General features: G+C 47.1%; 1 protein-coding gene across 7 annotated transcripts in view; it reads right to left on the bottom strand.

Annotated features, from left to right (window-relative positions):
* Ge-1 (Enhancer of mRNA-decapping protein 4 homolog Ge-1) overlaps window positions 1-19,695 on the bottom strand; it is a 233,969-nt gene that overhangs the window by 84,104 nt on the left and 130,170 nt on the right. For all 7 annotated transcript variants that reach the window (XM_075701139.1, XM_075701157.1, XM_075701106.1 and 4 more), the window contains one exon: window positions 11,263-11,418. In XM_075701139.1, the coding sequence (XP_075557254.1) occupies window positions 11,263-11,418 (156 nt within the window). The remainder of the gene's footprint in view (window positions 1-11,262; window positions 11,419-19,695) is intronic.

Raw genomic sequence — 19,695 nt, 5'->3', positions numbered from 1 at the left:
GGGCATAATTAGATATAAGCCTGCTAAATAATTGGACGTCATAAATGCACATACCATTTATAAAGGCACTTTATTGATGAAACTAGCTTAGTTTTGAATGAAATAGTCCTGTCCCTTCTTCCGCTTGAGCAACTTCACTGCCCCTGTGACAGCACACACTTCTCCACATTCTCTAAAGAGTCAGAGCAGCTGAAGCCACAACTTTCCACATTCGCGTAGAAGCGCCAGACTAGTTCGAGTGCACCAATCGCCTCAGAGGATGTGGGCAAAGGATTGTCATCACTTTCTTCATAGTGCCCGCTTTCACTTGTGTTCGGTACGATGTCGGCAATGTAGTCTTCGTTTTCAGGCTCTCCTGTGGTCACGACACCACCACAGCTTTAGGAAATTGTGACAGCTCACTCCAAACTTTGGCAACGCCGGCAATGGCTTCGTCACACTCACAAGCATTTTCAGAGTTATCACTGGGCACACAGAAACTGGCATGCCTGAAGCAGTTTCAGATGAACCACTTGTACACAGCCGCCTCAACGTCACAGCCATGGGCATCGGGTGCCATGGGCACCGGGTCGTTTATACGCTTTAGCCCCAATCTCCCCCTTATTCTTCAAGATCGTGCTGAGAGTGCACCTCAGAATCTCGTACGCTGTGGGAACATCAGACTTTTTACCGCGTTCGACTTGATTTATGATTTTGAGCTTCACGGCGAAAGGCAAATTCAGTGTGCCTCATGCTAGCCATCATGGCAACACTGCTGGAGAAGGCCCTCAAGGTGCAAACACAACAAACAAAAAAAGCAGTGAGGCAACTTGGAATTGCACAGTCTTGCACGACGATGGCACAAGAGCCTCTGATTGGCTGTCTGAGCAAGCTCTGCGGGCGGGCAGAGATCATTTTTTTGCAGGGAGGTGTCGTTGACTTGCCCAACGCGCGCATGGACACAGTTGGGAGAGCGGGTGGATGGAGCCGCGTTGCTAAGCTAAACCACTTTTGGGATCGGTCGGCGGGTTTCCTGGCCGCTGTGAGGGAAAGCCAACATCTGGGGGCACTTTTGGGCCACTTGATATTTGATATATTGGGAGTCGCTGCTATTTTTGTTCGATGTAAGCATAATTTTTGCTACATATACTCATAGTAACTATACAGTGTTCAGAAATTGTTCGATATACCGGATAATTTGATGTAAACGAGTTCGATATAGTTGGGTTCCACTGTACTAAGCCTTTTTCAAAGCTGGAAGATATTTGTCATACAAGGGCCATATGGTCTGCATCTTGGAAGAGTGAGGCACAGCTCCTGCGGAGCATTGGCAAGCCTGCAGTGAGTGCGGAAGCTTCATGGGTGGTCCGAGTTTCTCATGTAAATGGTCTTTTCTATCTCATTGACTCTGTGAGTCGCGGCATTAGGAGCCGGGAGGCCACAGGCCACGGGTACTGCTACAGGCTTCGCTGGTATTGCGGCCTGGCATCGGGCACTCCCTGTGACACTGCCTGGGACAGTGGACGCCGTCCACTCAGATGCTGTGAGCACCAAACAGGGTAGGACAACCTCCCAGAGCTGACATATCCTCCTGGTTGCCTGTTATGCATCCATTTTAGATGTTTCCGGATGCTGTTGTGTCAGAGTAGTGACTCAATAGGCCCAAGGCTTTTCGGAGCTGCCTGTCACACATGGAGGGACACAACCTGATCGATTGTGGCGTTGAGGCGTCACACTTTGTTTCCCTCATTCTATTTATCCTCGCACGAATTGAAATTACTCGTTCGACTTAAGAATGCGATCAAGTTTTATTCACGTGAACGTAGCATCGGAGTAGCCACCCGAAATTTTGCAAGATGAATTAAACATTGTACCACGTGGGCCATTGCACATGCAGAATTCCTGAGCCTTGACAGCTTCAGTGTTTGCTGTCATCTGCACATCGTCTGTGTTGCTCTCCCAGTATTTGATCGAGCCACCCCAGGCAATGGAGATGCCTGTAGCATGTTCGGCACAGTGGCCTCTTTTGTTGGCTCCCAAACTTCAACAACAGGGACAAGTGCCGGCATCACCAGCGGCAGCAGCATCCGTGTGAACGATGATTGCTCGGGCTGATTAGCAAATGGCCGGTTCCAAAATCCTCGCCAGAAGGTGTGCCATCTAGTCTGCAGACACACCACCTACAGCATCGCTGCAGCGAGCAGTGGACACCAGCGGTGAACCCCAGAGACAACACCAGCGCGCATGTTATGGACAAGAGTGCATGGACATTTCCTCGGTGTGGCCACAGCCATTTGTACCCCCTGTTTGCGAAGCATGCGTCGATGTTATACCGTGTAGCGTATTTTTGCCACAGTATATAGTGATTTAAGGTTGGGGGGGATGTGGGGACACCTGACACTCTTGTGCCCCCCTCCCCGTTTTTTTCCCCTGCATGACGCTCATATCTCCCGTAATCCGGCTGCTCCATGTAGCTGAGTGCCGGCGGCGGTCAGTGTAGTTGCAGATTAGTACAAGAGACGATGCGAGTGTTGCACTACTAACGGCAACTTACGGTGGGTTTACTCGGACGCACATGGAAATAGCATCTTCCTCTTTCGGTTGGGGTGCCGGCAGAGCGTGCGCACCTCTTGGCACACTCTGGGTGAGTGGCTTGCAAGGCGTTGGAGTGGGACCCAATAGGCCCCAAAGGTTTTCGGATGCGATCAAGTTTTATTTACGGGAACGTAGCATCGGAGTAGCCACCCGAAATTTTGCAAGATGAATTAAACATTGTACCACGTGGGCATAGCGCATGCAGAATTCCTCAGCCTTGAATACTTCAGTGTTTGCTGAGTGTACGCAGCGCGAGCGGTCACCCCTCGTTCGCTGTCATCTGCACATTGTCTGTGCTGCTGTCCCAGTATTTGATCAAGCCACCCCAGGCAATGGAGATGCCTGTAGCATGTTCGGCGCAGTGGCCCCTTTTGTTCGCTCGCAAACTTCGGCAACAGGGACAAGTGGCGGCATCACCAGCGGCAGCAGCGGCCCTCTCGGCAGGCAAGTGCATCCGTGCGAACTCTCTTGTGCCCCCCTGTGTTCTTTCCCTGAATGACGCTCATACCATATTTACACGATTGTAAGTTGACCCCTTTTTTTGAATTTGGAAGTCTGAAGCTGGGTGGTCGACTTACAATCGAAACCAAAACATGGCCCCGCCAAAAAAAGCGATACCAACAGGAGCTACAACGTAGTTACAATTTTATGTTTGCTCTATGGCCCTACCCGTATCTTTTCGCTATCCCGCGTGTTCGCTTTTCGGAAGGGTTTTTCAACATTTTTGAGAGTTTTACAGTGCACACAACACTCATGAGGGGGTGTCGATAGTTGATGGAAGCGCCGCCGTTCCATTCGCGGTGGCACCCTCAGAATGGCGGCGCTTGCGGTAGTTCATGGAAGAGCACTGCTCGCGGGTTTCTCTTTGCCTGTTGCGATTAGCTTTCTTTATAGTTTGACGAAAGGCATTGGTTTGACGTGTTCCACTTGACTGGCGGCTACGTGCTACTTCTATGCTTCCTCAGTCGTCATGAGTGCTCCAGGCCCACTAATCATTCGGCACTCATTCACAGCAGCGTTCAAGAGGGCTGCCATCCTTTACGCCAAAGAAACAAATCACGGCGCAGCGGGCCGCAATTTCGATGTTTCTAAACGGGTGGTGCGAGAGTGGCGACTGCAGCGAAGCGAAATTTTCACCTGTGTGACGGCAAGTGAGAAATTTCCCACGTGCCGAAGTCTGGACGCTTTCCGTAGCTGTAGGCTAAGCCTGCGGTGTACGTCGCTGTAATGCGTGATCGGTCCCTGCTAGTGAAGTGCGACGTGGTCATGAAACAAGCCCGGACCTTCGCCTTAATTTTAAGGTTCTGCTCCGCCGCGAGTACAAGGAGTGGCTCGCAGGAGAAGACTGCGAAATTACGCCAACCGGACCTGTCAAAAGAGCCTCCTTGATGGCTGCGTGTGGTTGGGTGCACTTGGCGTGGGCTGCTGTTCTGCAAGATGTCCTCGTGCGGTCGTTTGCCAAATTTGAAATTTCGCTGGACCACGACGTGCTGTGGGACCGCAGCAACGATGATGATGGCAGCACTAGTGAAGACGAGTAGTCCAGTGACCATGTCAGCTACTGATAAATTTTCGTTATCGAATGCGCCCTCGGGTATGCTCTCTTATTATTATTTTTTTTTTCAGTCAACCGATATTGGGGGGGGGGGGGGTCGACTTACATTCGAGTCGACTTTACAATCGTGTAAATACGGTATCTCTCGTAATCCGTCTTCTCCATGTAGCTGAGGGCCGGCGGCGGTCAGTTTAGTTGCAGATTAGTACAAGAGCCGATGTGAGTGTTGCACTACTAACGCCAACTTACGCCACACACCACAGTTCGCATGACTGTACACGCGAACCACGAGGCATTGGTGTCCAGCATGAGATGAACATATTCACTCGATATCCAGTCATGGTGAGTAGGACTTCCTAGATTTGTCACACGTCGACTGGCATGTTCTGTGGATAGCAATTCAGCTAGCAGGCATTCGTATATGAAAGGTGCAATAAATGCCCTTGTGATTGTTCGCACTACTGTGTCGTCGTTACTTCGTCCCAAGGGCACGTTTGAGTGCATACAACGCAGCCGTGAGCATGCGGCATTAAGCTAGGCAAAGTGGAAGTACTTCTGAGCAAGCACAGCGGCAAACACCACAGAGCGAAGCAAAAAATCGTTTTTACTAAAGCCGAAGGGCAGTGACACAATAAGATTTTTTTCAAGAAGTAACGAAAGCTTGCAGTGTTTTGGAGAGACGCGAGGCGTTGCTCCGAAAAGGCACATTTTCTTATGCTTTCAGTCGCTGCCATACATGTACGACCATGACCATTTGGGATTTGTTTTCGCCACTGCACATGTCCATATGGCGGTAACTCTTAAAGGGTTAACATTATGTGGCTACACTATCACTTGTGACACGGTACAAACAGATAGCGTCCATAGATCAAGTGAAACCTCACTTGAGCTCTGTGACACACGTGATCACACCATGAGGAAGTTTGAAAATAGGACAGCAGTTGCATACAAAGACTACTCAATGAGCAATACAACTTAATGAAATTGTGCAAAAGGTCATCAAAAAAGTCAGTAAGCACTGATGATAGCTCTGCACTTGAGAAGAGAACTTGCCTGTCAATTGCAGAAGGAATTTATTCCCAGATAGTATGAATGCAGAAAGATTACTCAATGTCGAACACCCTAGCCATAAAAACTTAATGCTCTTAAATTTCTACAATTCTGCCCTATTACTACACCAAGGCATTTCTAAAATATCTTTTTCAAGAAAAAAATAATAAGTATTGCCTGCCTGGGCATCACTTGAATTTCACATTAAGAGGAGAGTCATGGTGTGCAAGAAAAACTACTCATGAAGAAATGTTTCATGGGTACTTTGTCATTGCCAAATCAAAATGGACATTTGGGACAGGTTTGGGGGTTTTTTTAATCGACATTTTAGCATCTAATATAAGTAGTCATAAACAAAAATAATTTGATAAAAATGCTTCCGCACAAGCTCTGGCTGTTGCCACACCCTGTGCAAGAGAGCACAAACCATTAGATTTTTCCCACTAATCAAAACTGGCTGCAATAACAGCATGTTTTTATTGCTTACTAAAAAGCCACAACGCAGTGTTAGCCCTACCGCAGGGACAAAAAAATAGGAAAGGAAAAAAAAAGAAATCTGCTCGGTCTGTCGTTGGCACGCACTATGTGTAGGCCTTGCCCCTGACACATTCAATATGCTTGACCAACATAAAAGATGCTCCACTGCACGGAAAGCCCCGCTAGTTAAAAATATTGTATTAAGGTTTTGCCCCTGCCACATTCAATATGCTTCACCAACATACAAGACGCGCCACTGCATGGAAAGTTTAGCTAGTTAAAAGTATTGTATTAAGGTTGCACTGTCTTGCCAGTACTGCACGTAATTAATTTACTAGCGTATTTACACGATTGTAAGTCGACCCTTTTTTTTTAAACTGGAAAATCTGAAGTGGGGCGTCGACTTACTTACAATCGAAACCAAAACATGGCAACTACAAAAAAGCAAGACCAACGGGAGCTACAATTTAGTTACAATTTTAAGTTTGCTCATTGGCCCTCCCCCCCCACTCCCCCCCCCCCATAGCTTTTCGCTATTGCGCTATTTTTCAACATTTTTAGAGTATTACAGTGCACGCAACATAGAGTTTCTCACTATAACACCTAGAGGGTAATCTGGCGCCACCGTCTATGGGAGTTTCTTAAAGGGGCACCGTGCTGTCATGGGAATGACGGTACAGTCAAACCTGACTATATCGAACCCGTTTACATCGAATTATTCTATATATCGAACAATTTCTGGACACGATATAGTTACAATGAGTATATATTGCAAAAATTACGCTTACATCGAACAAAAATAGCAGCGACACCCGATATATCGAACGTCAAGCGGCGGAAAGTGCCCCCGGAAGTTGGCTTTCCCTCGCGGTGGCGGAGAAAGCCCGGCTGCGCGGCTCCATCCAACCGCTCTCCCTACCGTGACCGCGCCCGACCGCGCTGCTTCGGACGAGCCGTCGGAATCCCTCCCCCCCCCCCCCTGCAAGAAATGATCCTGGCCCGCCCACAGCGCTTGCTCAGACAGCCAATCAGATGCTCTTGTGCCTTCGTCATGCAAGATGGCGAAAGTGCGACCTGTCTCGCTGTTTTTGTGTGCGCCTTGTAGGCCTTCTCTCGCAGTGTTGCCGTGATGAAGCGGAAGAATTTGCCTTTCGTCGTGAAGCTCGCAATCATATATCGTGTCGAACGCGGTGAGAAGTCGGATGTCCCCGCAGAGCACAAGATTCCGAGGAGCACTCTCGGCACGATCTTGAAGAATAAGGGGGAGATTAGGGCTAAAGCGTCCAAACTCGCGACCCGGTGCCCGTGGCGCCCGACCCGTACGCACGGCCGTGTACGAGTGGCTAATCTGAAATTGCTTCAGCCGTGCCGACTTCCGCGTGCTCGGTGATGACCGTAAATTCTGATGAATGCGACGATGATGAAGCCATTGCCAGTGTTGCCGAAGTTTGGAACGAACTGTCAGAATTTCCCGAAGCTGTTCGATGAATCAACGGTGGATGAGTTTATGAGCGCAAATGATGTGTCGCGACCACGGGAGAGCCCGAAAACGAAGACTACATTGCCAACATCGTACCGAGCACAAGTGAAAGTGGGCACAATGAGGAAAGCAACGACGGTCCTTGGCCCACATCTTCCAAAGTGATTGGTGCGCTCGCACTAGTCCGGTGCTTCTGCGCGAATGCGGAAAGTTGCGGCCTCAGCTGCTCCGACTCCTTAATGTGGAAAAGTGCGTGCGTCGCAGGCAGCGAAATTGCCAAAGCAGAAGAAAATGCATGACTATTTCGTGCGAAACTAAGCTAGTTTAATCAATACAGTGATTTTATAAATGGTATGTGCTTTTATGACATCCACTTATTTAGCAGGCTTATATCGAATTATGCTCTATATCGAACTGATAGGCGTTTTTTTGCGAGTTCGATATAGCCGGGTTCGACTGTATATGTGTCTGCGAGGCTCGTGTTGGCTGGTGTTGTAAGAGGCTTCGTCTAAAACGTGGATATGGCTACGCAAATAACGCGTTCTCAGAGTAAGATCTTCATAAAATGTTTCCGTTGAAGCGTATTACATCTTTACTCACCCACAATGCATGACCAAGCAAAGAAAAGCAATAACGGACGACTAACTGTTTCAAAGCGAGCGCGAAGCTTGTCGTCTCGTCTTTCAACTTTAGCGGCCCGCAGATACTTTTTACGTAACATGTAGTCGTACACACAATAACAAGTTCTATCATAGTTAAATAAAACATGTTTTCGCGTAATAATAAAGCTAAAACAGATTTTCACGTGCTGTTTTAGTAGAAAGTTAATCATTGTGACAGACGGAACGGTACTTGCCAAGCTCGTCTTCAAGGTGTCCTGTCTCTACAAGAACAATGCCAATCCGAAGTCGCAATATACCAGCATTCCCATGCATACCACACCGCAGCAGCGCCAGACTTCCCTCTAGGTAATGTAGTGAGAAACTCTATGGCGCGCAACACTCATGGAGGGGGGGTCGATAGTTAATGGAATCACCGCTGTTACATTCGCGGCGGCACCCTCAGAACGGCGGCGCTTGCAAGGAGTATCGGTAGTTCATGGAAGGGCAGACACCGCTCATGGGTCACGGGTTTCTCTTTCCCTGTTGTGCTAAGCTTTCTCTATATTATGACCAAAGACATTGGTTTGACGCATTTGACTTGACTGCCGGCTATGTGCTGCATTCGGCACACGGATGTCGTCCGGCGCCGAATGCAACCGACTGCATCTCGCGCCGACCGCGCCGAGCAAGTTAGCGCCTAGCGCCCTCTCTAGTCGAGGTAGAGACTCGCTACTCGCCAGGCTGAGCCAGAACGAGATGGCCTCTTCGCAAGAAAGCGTGCCCGACCCATGTGGCTCCGAAATCGAAAGGTTTCTGGAGACCATCCAGCAACATCCTTGTGTCTACGACACCAAAAGAATGGACTACTGGGATGCGGAGCGGGAAAACAACGCGTGGGAGCAGATACGCATGTACTCCGGCCTCTCAACACGAGCGTCAATGCTACTATGCACGTGTGTGTATACGTCTCCGGACATGCTATGCACTCAGCGCCTGTTTGTTTGTCTTGTTTTCCCTGTTTCAGTCGAAGAGTGCCTGAAACAATGGAAGCGGCTGAGGGACCGCTATACTCGTGAACTGAAAGCTATTGAAGTGACGAAAAGGAGTGGCAGCGGCTACGTGTCTGTGCTATGAAGAGAGAGAGACCTGTTAAAGCGGGACACACACGGTCCGATTCGGTGTACGATCCGGCGTCTGACGAGCCGGAATCGAGGTGTTTTGCCGTGCCGAAGAGCCAGATCGGACGTCCGGCAAACCGGGCAGATTTTCATCGTCCGACGCGACCGGCAACCGCACCGTCGTATGGCCACAGCCAATGACAGCACGGCTGGCATGTGACGTTTTCTGATGTTCCCTCCACGAAGGCGGCGCTGGCTGGCCGGTTTCTCGCAGTGTTTTTTTTTTTTTTCCCCTTGCCTGCTCCACTTTGTTTCCGACAAGAAATAGTTACCAGTTCAGTGAAATTATCTCGAACGTGCGCCTCTTATGCAAAGCAGCACCTAGTACACCAGCACTAAGCTACTGGCGAGATTAAGAGCCGCGACGCGAGAGCATTTCGCGGGCAGACATCCCACACCGACCGTTTGAGCGACGCTACTCGCTTCGCTTGCACGTTTGGCCTTCGCAACGACTGCGTCGAGTAAACCAATTGTATGTAATTACGGACGACCAAAGTGTACAGTGTCGATTGTTTTGGCAAACATAAGCGCTCTTCGACGAGCTAGGGTTGGATCGTAAGTGCCATCTGCCTAGCTAGGCCTACCGGCCCTATCGCTGGCTGTTAGCGGAGTCGTCAGTGGACAACGCGCCGTCATGAAGTGTTCTATCACTTGCAGGGGAATGATTTTATTGACAGTGTTCGTGTAAAGCAAAGCAGTGTTGTGCAGAGTTGTTTATATTGTGTTTCTCAACGCGGCTATGAAGTCGAGCTGGGGGGCTTGTTCTGGGCGGAGCTTACGTGCTGCTCAATCTTCCGGATGCACGCACCGTGTGCCCCGAATCGTCGTATGCCGCATCCTGGAGCATGCGGCGCCGCACGTCGGATCGCACGCCGAATCGTACCGTGTCTCCTGCTTATTAATGTTTCGTCTTGCGGAATGTGTCTGCGTCCGTACCATCGCCGAACAACAGTCCGGTCCGCGGTGGCAATCGCTACCGACAGAGAAAGCGCACGAAAAGATTTGTTTCCATGTTCCACGACAGGCGGCACGAAGCGGCGCGGTGTCATGCGCATGCGCTACTCTAGCTGCGGCAGGCGCGCGGCGTTGTACTGTAGGGGGACGGATTTAGGCCCGACGCGGCGTAGCCGACCTGGCGTGACGTAGCGCAACCACCGCGCGCGCACGCGCCAGGTCACGTCGAAGTGTATTGGCGCCTTTACGCTGAAGAAACAAATCACTGCGCAGCAGGCCGCAAGTGCGATGTTTCTGAACGGGTGGTGCCAGAGAGGCGACTGCAGCGAAGCGAAATTTTCACCTGTGACGGCAAGTGAGGAATTTCCCAAGTGCCGAAGTCTGGACACTTTCCGGAGCTGTAGGCCAAGCTTGCAGCATACGTCGCTCAAATATGTTATCTGTCCCTCCCAGTGAAGTGCGACATGGCCATGAAACAAGCCCAGATCTTCGCCTTTCAAGGGCCTGCTCCGCCGTGAGTAATACGAGTGGCTGGCGGCAGAAGACCGCGAACTTACGCCAACCGGGCCTGTCAAAAGAGTCTCCCTGACGGCTGCGTGTGGTTGGGTGCATTCGGCGTGGGCTGCTGCTCCACAAGATGTCGTGGTGCTTTCGTTTGCCAAGTGTGGAATTTTGCTGGACGACGACAGGCTGTGGGACCGTGAAAGCGATGATGATGGCAGCACTAATGAAGAAGAGTAGTCCAGTGACCATGTCAGCTACTAATAAATTTTCGTTATTGAATGCGCCCTCAGGCATGCTCTTTTCTTTTCCTTTCACGCGACATGGGGGGGGGGGGGTCGACTTACATTCGATCGAATAACAATCGTGTAAATGCAGTAATAAGCTCCTTTGATATGGCAATTGGGGACCGAACTATTTGCAGAAAAGCTGACTTGCAGTGCTGCAAAGAGCCAAAAGACATTGCAAGCTAATGGCCCTACATGCATCTGCAACTTTGGGAATTTATACTTGAACATTTTCCATGTCCTTCCTTACTTTTTAAAAAAAATATCCCTATTGAATGTTCAACTCTTCCATGTGACCAGAATTTCCTTTACTTTTCCAGGTCACTAGACACCCTGCGGCAGGTATGCGAATGGCATTTGCACGCAAGTGCAATATGTGTAGGTTCGTGCCAGAAATGTTCCGACAAGCCACTAGTGACATTCTGCGATGTGTGGACACCACCTACACTGATGCATTTAAAAAGAACAAAATTTGCCATCTGCCATCTCAATACAGTGTAGAATCCTAGACACTTCTGAGCAATCTGCAACATCTTCAACAACTGACTCGTTCTAGAATAATGAAACTGATGTCAGCTGAACAGTGAAAGGAATCGTCACCAACCGGTGTTAGTGGATGCAGCTGCAGTACAGGGTGTCAAGGAAGTTGAAGAGTTTGATGGCGACACAAAATCACTTGGCTTGAGCAGGAGTTTGGCCGCAGTAAAACTTGATTCATCATCCCTATCCTCCTTTTTGTTACTAGGAGTATCACAATCACCTGAAAGAAATAAAGTAACGTAGACAAATTTAAGAACAGCCACTCGAGAACAGTCAATACAGCTTCACTTACAGTTGCCTTGCAAAGTTATAAAGGCCAAAGAAAAAAAAGACATCACAGAATGGACTGATACATCTTAAAACAAAGATGCCAACATGCACTATCAAAAGATTTCTTTCAAATAAATTAACTGAATAAATTACACCATATGAGACTGTTTATATGTCTCTCGAGTTTCGTCCATGAAGCAAAAGTCACAAAACATTTTTTTTATCATACGAACTTTTGGCTAATTCTAAGACGAAGCTAACTACAACGGGCACAACTAAAGTCATACACAGTGCCAAACATGTAAACTACAATGTGATGACGAACTATTCCACAATGAAACCCATGACTTTACAAATGATAAATGTAAAGTCATGCAACTGTGCTTTAAAGGGCAACTCTGGTGACATTAAGGCATACAAAATTGCCGGTGGCGTTTCCAGACACAATAGCATAAAAAATCAAAATAAGCGCATTACCCTTTGAAGGTAGATTTTTTTTGCCATATATGGGGGGGGGGGGGGGACCACCCAGGGTTGAATTTTTATTTCAGGTTTAAAATTTCAGAAAAGTTACCAGAATTTTCTTAGAGTGAGCATAAAATGAGAAAACAAAACATTTTCCATAGCAAGCATGCATTGTTTTTCATGTTAAAGAGTAGTGCAAAAAGACAGCAGCACAAGACAAGAGAAATACAAAGGACAGACATACCACAGAAATACACAGGACATGTGCTGTCCTGTGTATTTCTCTGTCTTGTATTGCTGTCTTTTTATGCAGCTTTTTGTAGTGAAAATTAACTGACCTGCTCAGTTTTGCACCGCATGCATTGTTTATTCGCAAATGCAGATGTGCTTCCATAAATACTTATACCAATAAAAAGGTCGCAGTTTCACCCGAAAGGCAAAGCATCAATTGCAATAGCAAATTAGTAGAAGGCTATACAATGTAACGGCAGTAGTTTTATCAGTTATATTAACTTGTGAACATTGGTCATCTAACCAAATTAACAAGCATGGTGTCACATGCACACAAGCAAATATGAACACATCTCACTTGATGACTGAAGAAACTGGCTGCAAAACGCTGAAGTGAGGAAGCGCAGCGGCAGCAGCGAGCGAATAGACCTTTGTGCTGCCTCTTGCGTCAATGTGAAGCAGCAAACACACAGCACACATAAAGCTATCAGCACTCGGTGCGCTCTGTCTCCATCACAGATTGCTTTAAAGATAGGACCCATGGGGTCGCGCCACAACAGCAGCTGCTTGTGAGCAGATTTATTCGCGCCCCTGTGAGCAACAGTCAGGCGAGCTTCTATCAGTGGCCCTTTGAGAAATTACAAACCAGATAGATACCAGTTTTTAGGAGTCCAACGAATGCAAACAGCCTACAAGACAAAACCAAAACTAACCACTGCCCGCCCTCGCACATGCGGATATCTAGCTGAAACACCAGTGTAAAGCAGCCACGGAATGAAACCAAGAGATTATGGAGCAAATAAATTACTTGTATCCACACAAGGTGGCAGCACTTGCTGGGCAACAAAGAGTTGAAAAATTGCTGCGTTTTTAAAACATACAGACAACTCTAAATATATGTCTGACCATGTGGGACTTGTTCGTGGCGCTATATAATTACGGCATTGACCGTCAAACAGTTAACTGCATAAGACAACGTTATACTATAACCACTGTTCAAATCAACTAAAAAAAGTCATTGATTATTGCGTTTGGCAGGCACAGCACTGTGACAAAATGCAAAAAAAGAAACAACTCTTAACATGTTCCTTTTGTTATCAAACGAGCTTTACAGTGTCCTTAAAGTACACACTGCTGTGAATGTTTGTTGCTACAAATACAACCCGAGACATGCCTTCAACCAGAATGCTGGTTTTGCTGCCACCCGACAGGCATTGCGTGTGGATTCGTTATCGAACGTAGATTTGCGCGAAAGGGTTTTAATCTCGATCGCAGTCACCACTTGCTGACAGTGACCGCGGCACGCAGTTCAAATTTGATTTTGGATGTTCGCGCAGATGCCACTACTTCCGATTTTGGCACCTACAACGTACCAAGCTTCAAGGCTGTACCTCAACTTACGGTTGAGTTCATGGTGTCTAGTCCCTTTGCTGTGCTACAGTGTAATAGATAGCTACACACTTCTGTCTCCATTTGCATCGAAGGGCATGAATGGCAATTTCCTTTTGCACTGTGTTCATGTGCTCCAGTCTAGCCATGCTACGTGGTGTTGACTGCCTCTATCCTGCACCAGCTACATCAACGGATAGTAGCCACATTCAAATGGCACATGTTGAAGCGCTATCATTAGCTGAATGTGAAACGATGTCTGGGCCAAGAGTTGAGCACGCGCAGGAAGGCTTACACATTGTCGGACCTGAAGTTTTACGTAGTTTGAGGCTAGTTGTGCGTTGAAAACTAGTCGAGACCTAATGGCTACGACACCGATAAGCAATGTGGCCAAATTTTAATTCGTACTCAAGCAGGCACAGCTGAGCGTGAGCAGACGATGGTCGGCTTCTTCTGGATGTAATGCTTATCAAAATTCGAAATGCATATTTTTCACTTACTTTACCCTGTTTAGTAAAGTGCATAAATAATTATACACAGTATCAGTAGGAAGAAGTGCATTGATCCAAACACCCTTCTCGATTCACATCAGCTATCGGCCGATAGCAGTTGTCTACAGGAAGCTTGCATATGACAACATATGCAAGCTGCGAACAGCTTCGAAACAGGGGAGCAGAAGGCCTCGTTTCAATATAGTGCGAGAAAAAGGTGATTTCGAGCTTCGCTTGTGAGCTCCACATGCCACGCACGATTGCAAAATTTCGCTGAGATGTTCACAGCAGCGTATACTATTCGCAGACTGTGTTTCTTCTCCAAGCCTGATGGGTGGTTTAGGACCCCTTTTATGAACAAGCACGACTGAAATTTCGCCCACTTTGCAGCGCCCTGTGCAATAAATCAGACTCCAACTGCATGACCATGTGCCAATTTGTTCAATGAGTCGAGCAGAAACAGCGATATTTTCATTTTGATATGTTGCCAGACCTCCTCGAAACAAGCGAAGCCTAGTTTATCTAGTAGTCACTGATAAGAATTCGGTGGATGCATTGATTGGTACTTTTGCTATCTGTACCAACATCATGACAATGGTCGAGATGTGGGACACTACTCTGTAGCAATACCTTCTGCTTGATTCTGTGCCACTCGTATCACCCACCGTTTATGGCGGGCTGATCCCGCGCAATAAGTGTGGAGCATTGCTGTGACCACTGACGAAACACAAAAAGGAATTGCATAATAGGCACTGCTAGAAAATCACGGCTATGAAATGCGTAGCCCAAAGGCAAGCCTATGTTCGCATGGCAATGCAATTACAAATTTGGGCTATACTCTTAGACAATCGCTTTAGACGATACTTTCATTTTTGTGCAACTAATAACGGACGCGTCGAAAGGCGGCAGCGCTTCCGCACTGTGCTAAGATAGCGTGCTTGGCAATGTGCTAAAAAAGAGTCACTTGACTACTCATTATATAGACTTTTTGGTGATCATGATCAAGTCCTAATTATCAGTCAGGAACTGTATATCGTAGTTACTCGCATAATGATCGCACTTTTTTGTCAAAAAAAATTACGCAAATTCAGGGGTGCGCACATTCCGTGGGTTAAATTTCCGGCGAAAAGAAAAAAAATTTTTTTTTTCATCCTGCGTTTGCTGCGGGATGACAACAGGTCAACAAATAGGCGGCTGCTGCTGTAACAGTGCGGGACACCAAAACAAAAATAGTAGCCGGCTGAGCACGCCGAACACGCCGAATGCGATGTTTTTTCTTCTCTAAGTACATTACACACATTGAAACAATTTCTTCCGCATCAGTAATGAATAATATCGTTAATATCAGCAAGTTCGCGGCAATAACGCAGCTATGTCCACTTTGAGGGGACAGAAACAGAAATGGGAGCGCTTAGCTGCCAGTGACATAGAAACCCATGGCGGAAACTACGAAATTTGTGTTCACTACTATCCTAATACGGCATGCTTCCGCTATGGGTGGGCGAATATCTTAGCTGTGTTACAAGCGTCGGGGTATGAATAGGGTACACTTCTAATGTATCAGTGTAAATGTGGCTACTATTGGTGCCACTGGTGATTTGTTGTCTGCCCATGAGTGCAGAAGAGAAGAATCAAAAGGCGCCTTTCTTGTTGTTGTTGACCACAACCATTAAAAAGCCTACAAATAATAAAGCCAAGGCAAGTTTGGTTGTAGCTTTTTTTTTCGTGGAAGTGCGGAAAGTGATAAAAGGAATGAAATGGGGCATCTGCTTAAGAATGTTTGGTGTGTGCAGACCGCTTGGTACTGTCTCGATGAGTCGTTCGCATAGCATTCGACAGATGATAAACGCGATCATGACAAAGTTCAGGGGTGCAATCATTACGCGAGTGTGCTCATTATGCAAGTAAATACGGTAATAAATACCATGTAAGCCAGAATGTGAACCCCTGCAGCCACTTCTTAATAGGAACATTTAATGTGTCCAAGACCTACAGCATCCTCAGCACGTACAGGTACCAGTGGCATTAAGCACAGTGTGCAGAGCACAAACCAGCAGCGCGAAGAACAAGGTCTGTCTATGCCCATCTAAATTCCTCTACGGAAAAACCGTGCAACTCTTACTCATGCTGTTGTGCACAGGTGAGCAATGAACCCAAGAAAAATTTCACGGAGCTCTATGTACTTAGAAAAATCGCAAGAGTTGCCCTTTACAGGGACACTAAAGGCATATGTTAAGTCAAGCTAAAATGATAAACGTGCTTTGAAATGCATAAAGCAACACTTTTATAAAGAACAGGGCTTTTTTTGTCACAGGCAATACAAATTGTGACAGGAGAGTGATGTTCTTGTCACGATTTTCTCAATGTAGTGGTTTCTTACGACGCAGTGAATATAGACATAGCATTTAGACCTTTAGCATAGTATTTTAAGACTAACTTGAAACATGAAATGACAGGCAAAAATATTTTTGCTCGTCCTAAAATACAGTCGAACCCGGCTATATCGAACTCGCCAAAAAACGCCTATCAGTTCGATATAGAGCATAATTCGATATAAGCCTGCTAAATAAGTGGATGTCATAAAAGCACATACCATTTATAAAATCACTTTATTGATGAAACTAGCTTAGTTTCGCATGAAATAGTCCTGCATTTTCTTCTGCTTGGGCAGTTTCGCTGGGTGCGAGGCACGCACTTTTCCACTTTGTTTAAGGAGTCGGAGCAGCTGAGGCCGCAACATTCCGCATTCGCGCAGAAGCACCGGACTAGTGCGAGCGCACCAGTCACTTCGGAAGATGTGGGCCAAAGACAGTCGTTGCTTTCCTCGTTGTGCCCATTTTCACTTGTGCTCGGCACGATGTCGGCAATGTAGTCTTCGTTTCCGGACTCTCCCGTGGTCGCGACACCACCATTTGCGCTCACAAACTCGTCCACCGTTGATTCGTCAACAGCTTCCGGAAATTCTGACAGCTCGCTCCAAACTTCGGCAACACTGGCAATGGCTTCGTCGCATTAATCAGAATTTACAGTCATCACCGAGCACGCGGAAGTCGGTACGGCTGAAGCTATTTTGGATGAACCACTCGTACACGGCCGCGCATACGCCTCGGGAGCCCTAGCACTACGGGCACCGGGTCGTGAGTTAGGCCGCTTTAGCCCTAATTTCCCCCTTCAAGATCGTGCCGAGAGTGCACCTCGGAATCTTGTACGTTGCGGGGACATCCGACTTGTCACCGCGTTCGACCGGATTTATGATTTCGAGCTTCACGACGAAAGGCGAATTCTGCCGCTTCATCACGGCAACGCTGCGGGAGAAGGCGCACACAATGAATCAGATAAGCAGCGAGACAACTCGCACTTTCGCCATCTTGCACGACGAGGGCACAGGAGCCTCTGATTGGCTGTCTGAGCAAGCGGTGCGGGCAGGCGGGCCAGGATCATTTTTGTACGGGGGTGTCGGCGGCTCCGAGGTAGCGCGGTCGCGTAGGGAGAGCGGTTGGATGGAGCCGCGCCGCCGTTTTGCCGTCACCGCGAGGGAAAGCCAACTTCCGGGGGTATTTTCCGCCGCTTGACGTTCGATATATCGGGAGTCGCTACTAGTTTTGTTCGATGTAAGCGTAATTTTTGCTATATATACTCATTGTAACTATACCGTGTCCAAAAATTGTTCGATATATGGAATAATTCGATGTAAACGGGTTCGATATAGTCGGGTTCGACTGTACCATGCTAAATATCTAACAGCAATAGATTACCGACTAGAATGAAGCAACGCCTTGCTTCCTGAATATACATTTCAGGAAAGATTATATCTAGACTGCTTTATTATTTGCCCTTAGTGTCCCATAATTTAAGGTCACAGATTGCATGCACGACGTGAATACTAATGTACATTTGGTTGACTAATGAAATGACCAGAGTGCATGCACCATACAGACATTGTGTCCCATTCCCACCCCACCCATTACGAGTACATCAAGAAAAAATTACCATCTCCAATTAGAGGTGAAAATAGTTGCAGTAGAAGTGCAACAATCAGTATAAATTTATGGATCTCAATTTTCAATGAAAAAGGAATTAAGCAGTGCAGACTAATTTCACTGCCGTTTTATAATATACATATAAAGAAAGAACACAGGAAATTGTAGACATGTAGTGGGCTTCTTCGATTATGCAGTCCCGGACTGTTCGCAAACCGACTGCAGCTTTCTAACCATGACAAAAAGGCACGTCACATTCACATGATCCAGCTGTCGCGGATTGTCCGAGGCTTCACTCGAAAGCACCATGGCCGGAAGTCACCCTTCTGGCTGCCGTCGTCCGTCTGCACTAGCTACTTGTAGATAGCTAGACTACTCAGTGAAAACATTAACGTGGCCTGCGTGATGGCGCAGCCTGGGAGGCCATGCCGCCGACACAGCTTGCGTAGTGGAATCGCAGCCTGAGTGTGAAGAATGTGTTCGCAAAGCACAGTTTAAGTCACACACTCGCTCTTTGTCCAAAGGTAGCCGATTTCCTTCTAAATTTAAACAGAATTTCTATACGAACATAAGGAACATTGCGATCGTACCATGTCACTGTCCACGCAGAAAGCACCAACAGATATGCTCAAAGCTCGCGAGACTGTCTAGAAAAGGCTGGACACGCGACTCGGACAGAACGCATGTGCACCATCGACTAATATTGTGCGTCAAAAAGCAAACACTTGAACTTGGCAACAGAAGGGATCAACATATGTGAATAGCAATTGGTAAAGCTCTGAATGTATACCATGGCAGCTATCTGTGAGAAACAGTCACATGCAATATGATATGCTTCCTCGCACACCAGTTTCACTCACCTGAAAGATGAATCTCACCGGTTTACTGGTTTACTACACATATAGCATAAGCATGAACGATTTCGTGAAATGCAGCAAGAAAATTTTAACAAGCCTGCCTGATCACTGTGCTTTTCTAGCTAAAAAAAAAAAAAAAAAGACACCATGCAGCAGCAATTACACGGCTCATGAAAAGCTAGCATAGTGGTACACAAAGCACTGATCTAACAAACGTGATAGCCGAGTGCACAATAATTGCTGCCTGGAAAGCGCTAAGTATGCAGAAGCACACGGCGTCTTTCATAACATGGCGGCAGACGCTGTGGGTATCTTTTTCAAACAGCAGTCTTCTGCAAGCTACTTGCGCTGGCCCGAGCAAAAATTTGCTGACAGCTCCAAGAGTCGGCGGACAGTCCACGATTTCTGGTCCGTGTAAAACAAACACGATTCTGGTAGTTCTCGAACTGCTGGGCGGAGCTTTCGAAGCTGTTCGAGAAAATCGAATGGGAAACAGCAGTCCCAAGCAGTCCGGCACTGTCAGGGACTGATAATCGAAGAGGCCCAATGATTTACAGCAGGTGAACAATAAATGTGTCAGCCTGTAACCAAGATTTTGACAAAGGCCCTGATGAAGTCCCTTTGGAGAAATGCTGCTCACAAGCTGACCTGTGCCTTGTTTATCCTATGTTCATCACATGTAAAAATCCAAAATTTGGTATTTGATTTGATATTGAACCCTTTTCAAAGCATTTGAACTATTTATATCATGTCCAATTTGAACTAAAGATGCATTATTCACATGCCCCTTCAACCAAACCAGTAAATCAAAGCA

Source organism: Dermacentor variabilis, chromosome 1 (assembly GCF_050947875.1).
Source record: "Dermacentor variabilis isolate Ectoservices chromosome 1, ASM5094787v1, whole genome shotgun sequence".
Lineage (NCBI taxonomy): Eukaryota > Metazoa > Arthropoda > Arachnida > Ixodida > Ixodidae > Dermacentor > Dermacentor variabilis.
The sequence above is the reverse complement of the archived record's forward strand: the minus strand, read 5'-3'. Positions and strand labels throughout refer to the sequence as shown.